The following is a 6,512-nucleotide window of genomic DNA, read 5'->3' on the forward strand; positions in this document are numbered from 1 at the left end:
TTTGGAGAGGGTAGTGTATACGTAGACCTTACTTCAGAAGGTAACTTTAATGCAGCCAATTTCCCTTCTTGTGCAATCAGTTTCACGAGTTGTCTTTTCGTGTACAACCAACCAAATGTTGAACATATGTGTGAACTCTACCCTACTCAGACCTCACTTGTGAGATTACACCAGGTTTGTTGTTGTGTGTACAACCAACCGAACATTGAACCATAACATAGGCAAAATGTTATGCGGTGAATATCATTTTTTGTTAATATGGTCAACTAAATAACCTCTCAACATCCAACAGGATCATTCTAGTGTTGTACAAGAGATTTTTGACCAAGGCAAATGCAAATAGGAAAGCATAAACTTATGCTAGATAGCTACTACAATGTCTCAACCAAAACCTAAATGATACACTGGAATTTTTTTGAAAAGGATGGTCTCCAAACGACAGCATCAGTATTTGATTTATGATTCTAGTGTCTGCATTCATCAGATTTTGGCATCTTTTAATAGTAAGGCATGAATCTCCCAGGCCTCCTGAACCTTGGAACTTTTCTGCAAACACGCGAAATAGTAAAAAAAAAGTTGTTGTATAACAGGGCAGTGAAAGGTTTGAGATGATCAAAATTCTCACCCGTATCCGTATGGAGAGTAGAAAATGGGGGCTGCATAAGGCCTTCTAGACCTGTAACCTCCTAAGTACGGATTGAAGCGCCCTGGACGGAACTGCTTCATCCCTGGAACATTAGTCCTCTTGGGCATCACCTGTAAATTTGTAAGAGCATCAGCATTAGAAGCTATGCACCACAAACACAAATACCAGAGGTATGATGAGGAACTGGGGATAAAGACAATTTATTTTTTTTAATTGGGAGGGGGAAATACACCATACAACAGGATCATTTTACTATATGACCAACAATATGCCAATAATATACCCCCTCACACATCTCGACTATTGCAATATGTATATGCTACATCCCACCAACACATATACTAGGTAACTCTGCCGCCTAGGCTTGTGCAAAAAGGGAAAAAATCACCTTATGTTTCTTGTAGCCGGCTGGAATTTGAACCCTAGTCTCCCAGAGTTCTCGTCCCACTTCATTACCTCAAATTTAATAAGCCATAAATGTAACTCAAGGAAAAGATGACTTGAATAACTAAAAATATCATAACTATGCATCATCAGAGTTTCAATAATTATTTTTTTTGGGAAGGGAGTCTAAATCTACCACAATATAAAGAAGTTCAACATGATTTTTCTTAGGATCGGAGCCAACTTATCTTTGAATTCCTTATAGAAGTCTCATGTTCCTCTTCTTGACGTATTTCAAAAGAATTTTTAAAGGATAGTCATTTTAAGATATAAACAACATAATGCAAACATCAGCAAGACACCTCAACAAATAACAGCAAGATCTTTTTAACTTGATTAACATTACACATAATAAACTGATAGGCCAGTTCAAGTTTCTTGCAAATTGTTGCTCCTGATTTTCCTGTTTTTGTATGTTTTCACTGGTTTATCTTCTTTTCCCATTTTGATCAGATGAAGAAATTCTATCCAGGTAAAAGAAACGAATTTTACCTTCAACTGACGTCCATGCAGTTCAGACTCATTCAGCTGGAGTGCCTCCTGGATAGCTTCTTGTTCAATGAATTCCACATATGCAAAACCTTTGGGTTGGCCAAATTTATCAGTAAGAATGGTAACCCGATTGACAGTACCACATGCCTGGAAATGCTGCTGAACTTCCTCTGGAGTGCATGCATAGTCAACCTGTCAAATCAACATGAAGTACAAGCTGGTTAGAAACATTAGTCGTAATTGCATCAGACATTGTTGAGTAGGGACTTGACAACTTAAGTAACGGAAAGCTAAATTTTTTTGCAAGGTTTGAATATTGTAAAAACTAATTCTCTAATATTTAAGTAGCAGCATACAGAAATTGGATCAGTGACATCCTTCGTGGAAGAAAATAATAGTTTTGAGCTCCAGGGCCTTCTAAGTTCTACCTACAAAGAGAATGTCCATCCAGCACAACAAACCCCCTATCTTGGCTGTGCAACACTCTTATGCTTCACGCTATCTATGGGGACACTATCCAAAAAAATTATCCGTCATAGCAACATCTACACCCGATAAAGCCCAATCAGACTGAATAGAAAGTAAGGCTGAATACAAAGTAATGACACCTCACCAAAACAGGTTTAGACCTGAATACCACGTCCACCAGCTGCCAGCAGCAATCAGACTCGGCATCTAGAATTTGCATGGCAGTGACTAGGCTCTGCGACTTACAGAAAAATAGTCTTCTCGCTAGAGTTGAATCTAATGTACAAATACTCCAGAACAAAGTGATTTTCAGAATTCTTTCATATTACAACCCCATATATTTTTTTCCATGTTCTGTCTTTTTTTTCTATGCCTCAAAGGGTTTTTCCAATTCTATCTTTTTTCAATGGGGACTTCGCTTTTGTCTTTTTTTCTTGTTTTTTTTTTATAATCTATTTTCATGACTTTTCATCTTTCTTTTTTTTTTTTCATTCTTTTTTTGATTAAAACTTTTCCACAAGTCAAACATGTAGTTACAAATGCTCCCTAAGTGAAACATATCTAAGTTCAGAACTACTCTTGTTCACCATCAAAAATATTGGTAAGAATGCCACTGTATTCAGAAAAGTGAATGTCCCTGCGATCATAGTGAGAGAAAGTCAAAGCTGGCTCTCAGAAGTATCAAAGCCAAACCAAGATGAAGACAGCATTAAGACAAGAATTGAACTGCCCAATAACAAGAAAATAAAAAGCGAAGGAAAAATAAAACAAAAAAAGATAATCATTCATGTGTTGATTAACAATGAAGTGATTGTTATGAAGGATTAATAATGAGGACATTGTTATAAATGAATTATACTTTTAAAGGGGCATTTTTGTCTGTAATAGCTTAATCCCTGTATTGTTATTCCTCATTTTATCCAACATTACATAATATAGAGTTTTCTGCATAAATACACCAACTATAGACGACTCCTTTGGTTATTCTAAGATATATGAATGAAAAGGATAAGACGTGTATGACAAAAGGTCCAGATAGAGTTAGATAATTTCATGCAATTATGGTGTTGAACCCCACAGGTAAAATACAGTAATTTCACGCAATAATGAACTCGCTCCATTAGAAAATCAAACAGATAAATAACTAACAAGCATAGATCAAGTTCTACAGAAACATGTTCAGCATAGCATGTCTGAAAAATCAATCAGCAATTGAACATTACGGATATCTGGTTCTTACATTGCCAACAAATATTGATCGTGAATCAAGTTCTTCCCGGTTTTCCTGTGAAGCAGCTGTACTTGCAGGATCTGCTAATCGAAATGATTGGCAAAAAGGATCCAATTAGAATAGGAAAAAGTAAAATACACCTTTCAATTTTTTTCTATAATACAGTGATAACTAAGAACATTATTAACAGACTAGCCAACAAATCATAGGTTGAAAAAGGACAGAATGAAATAGGTCGATTTATATTGCATGCATAAAATTGGTTAAACAAAAAATTTACAAATGGAAGAATCCATTTAATGCTATTTACATGGAAACACAATTGAAATGCTGAAACTCGGCTAGGAGTTCCACCCTCCTCCACAGTTCATTTGTGGGTAGAGGCGGAGTTGTCACTGAAACCATAGCCGTCATAGTTACCGGGTTCACAATTTTTTTTTTTATATATGTGTGTGTGTGTGTGTGTGTATATATTTAATGGATTTCCTAATACAAATACATAATTTAACAAAACTATTGGGTTCGTCTGAAGTCCGAACTCGTAACTAATATTCTCCCTCCGCCCCTGGGTAGGGTGGTCAATTTAGAGGGTGTCAACATAGCTCCAATGTGACCCTGCCTGAAGAAAACTTTAAGATATTGAAGTACCCTCTTGTCCATGCTACTAGTTTTATCACTAATACTAAGATTTTAAAAAGTCCCATCAAGATAAATTGAATCGATAACCGATAAATATCCTACAGAGACCTGCATTTTAAGCACTTATATGTTAAACATTGATACTTTAACAAGTTATTAGGTCAAGGAAGAAGCACATCCAACCATATAGCAAGAATAGACAAAGAATCTTCAGAGGCAGAGGCGGTGGATGCTACCACAGCCACAGGAATTTTTTAACACCCTATATATAAACCCCACACACTCCAAATCCACATTCAAGGATCAGCTGATCCTCTAGATTTAACAAGTGTCATCAATAAGCGACAACAATAGTCACTTATAGTATCGTCTGCTTCATTTTATATGAAACTTAAAATTTTCAGTCATGTTTCTAAATTTGGAAGCTCTTTAGATATAAACTTTTTTATATTTTACATAATGATATACTCTCTTATAACCATAGAAATGTCATGGCATGTTTAAGACCATAAGTTCTAAGAAGGTAACTTATGGTATGTGCCAAAAGGCCTTGAAAATCCAAAAAATGTTCAAACAGCAGAAACACAAGTTCTCCTCCGAAACCAAGAAAGACAAAAGCTCCCTGATCAATTAAGATAACAATACCTAATAGATCACAACTTTGGTTAAAAAGAGCAGAACAGTGTTCAATTTCTGAAAACCCAATGAAATTTCAGATAGCAAGAATACAAGAACTCCTCGAAGCAAAGACGAAAGATCATTTGATCAATTAAGATGTCAAATACTCCAAAGATCAAAACTTTCGTCTACAAGAACAAAATAACATCCATAGCTTAAAAATCCAATAAACATTTAGATTAGAGAAACACAACTACTCCTACCAAAACAAGAAAAACAATTTTTTTAGATCAATTAAGATGGCAATTGGCAAAAACCCAAAGATAACAACTTCGCCAAAAACAGCAAAACAATATCCAACTGTTAAGAACCCAATAAAAATTCAAATACCACTATACCAGAAACACAAGTTCTCCAGACAAACCAAGAAAGATAAAAGATTTATGATCAATTATGATGACAATAACACAAAGATAAGAACTTCGTCAAAACCAGCAAAACAATATCCAATTATTGAAAAACTCATAAAGTTCAAATACCACTATACCAGTAACATAAATACCTCAATCACAATTGCATAATACCTCAAAGATCACAACTTTTATCAACTAAAGCAAAAACAATATCCAACACTTGAGAATCCAATAAACTTAACATAAATACTAATCAAATAGAAAGAAATTTCAAAACAGAAGACCTTGGACAGCACATAACACAATATCCAATTGTTGAAAGACTCATTTAAAGTTCAAATACCACTATAACAGAAACACAAATACCTCAAAGACCACAACTTTAGCAAAACAAAATCCAACACTTGAGAACCCAATAAACATAACATCAATACTCATCAAAAACCCAAAAACACAATTGTCAAAAACTAATAAAAAAAAAAGAAATTTCAAAAAAGGACAACCTTGAACAGAACCCATCTCCTTCTCAACCTTAGCCTGCATCTCCCTAAGAGCTGCAGCTTCATCTTCCATCTCCTTCAATCTCTTCTTCATCTCATCCAATTCCTTCAGTACCCCACACAAAAACACAAAAACCCCATCATCAATAACATCTCAAAATTCATATCAAATGCTTATATCTACCCTCCACTTTTATCAACAAATCAAGAAAATACAGAAACAAGAACTGTAGGGAGACAACCTTAACAGCGTCATCATCGGCGGTGGCCATGTCCACGTCAGCACTGTGAGGTTCCATGTCACCTTCAATGGGGATTTCACCACCATAAACTTCATGCTCTTCTTCATCCATCTCTCCGGGGGAATTCCGGCGGAACAGATTATACGACGCCGTTTTATATGGTTTGTCCCAAATCCCCAATGGGCTTACTTTTTACTATTGGACCTTGTTGGGCCAATTAAGTGCACTATTTAAGTTTTTGTCACTATTTTTCGAAAAATCGACTTCGATGCTTTTATTGAAGTGATAAACTTTGAATATGTTTTTTTTCGTTGGAATTATTTGATTGAATCCTTAATGATGGTAAAACAATAATCAAATTAACTAACATTGTAATTGATCTAAGTTAGATATAATTGATTAAGATTTGTTTCGACTCGATAAATGAAATTATTACTAAAAAGTTATTGAAGGTGAAATTACAATTGTTACTGAATATGAAAGAAGTTAAATGAAATGGAATCAAATTAATAGGATTAGATTTATCTTTTTATGATTGTTGAAGTGAAAGAACGAAATTAAGGATTGATTCAATACTGATTTCACATTTCTATAGATACTTTGTTTTAAAACTCTTTTCTACGAGCTTTCACCACTTTTTGCTTCCTTGATGATTTTAACCTACAATCTCAAGGTTGAAGGTGGAGTGTGTTTACTATCTGACGTTTCCTTGATCTTGTCTTGATGTATTTTTTCGAAAAGAAGGATAATGACAAAAAAAAGACTATTAATCGAGAATCAAGGTTGATTTTACGTATGATCACTTAAAAATATTATATA

General features: G+C 34.7%; 1 protein-coding gene across 3 annotated transcripts; it reads right to left on the reverse strand.

Annotated features, from left to right (window-relative positions):
* Positions 1 to 229: 229 nt before the first annotated feature.
* On the reverse strand, positions 230 to 5,883 carry LOC125837212 (polyadenylate-binding protein 2-like). 3 transcript variants are annotated; one of them, XM_049516363.1, is made up of 6 exons: positions 5,694 to 5,883; positions 5,455 to 5,557; positions 3,291 to 3,361; positions 1,583 to 1,774; positions 626 to 756; positions 230 to 546 (listed from the first exon to the last, which is right to left on the reverse strand). In XM_049516363.1, exons 1-6 carry the CDS (start codon positions 5,802 to 5,804, stop codon positions 498 to 500), a joined length of 657 nt encoding a protein of 218 aa, XP_049372320.1. In that variant the 5' UTR covers positions 5,805 to 5,883; the 3' UTR covers positions 230 to 497. The 3 variants fall into 3 exon arrangements, with proteins under 3 accessions (XP_049372320.1, XP_049372319.1, XP_049372322.1); XM_049516362.1 differs by having other exon boundaries at positions 3,291 to 3,364; positions 5,694 to 5,856; XM_049516365.1 differs by lacking the exons at positions 3,291 to 3,361; positions 5,455 to 5,557; positions 5,694 to 5,883 and adding an exon at positions 2,196 to 2,484 and having other exon boundaries at positions 331 to 546.
* Positions 5,884 to 6,512: the final 629 nt, after the last annotated feature.

The sequence above is a fragment of the Solanum verrucosum genome, unplaced genomic scaffold (genome assembly GCF_900185275.1).
Source record: "Solanum verrucosum unplaced genomic scaffold, falcon-dt-bn FXZP01000165.1, whole genome shotgun sequence".
Lineage (NCBI taxonomy): Eukaryota > Viridiplantae > Streptophyta > Magnoliopsida > Solanales > Solanaceae > Solanum > Solanum verrucosum.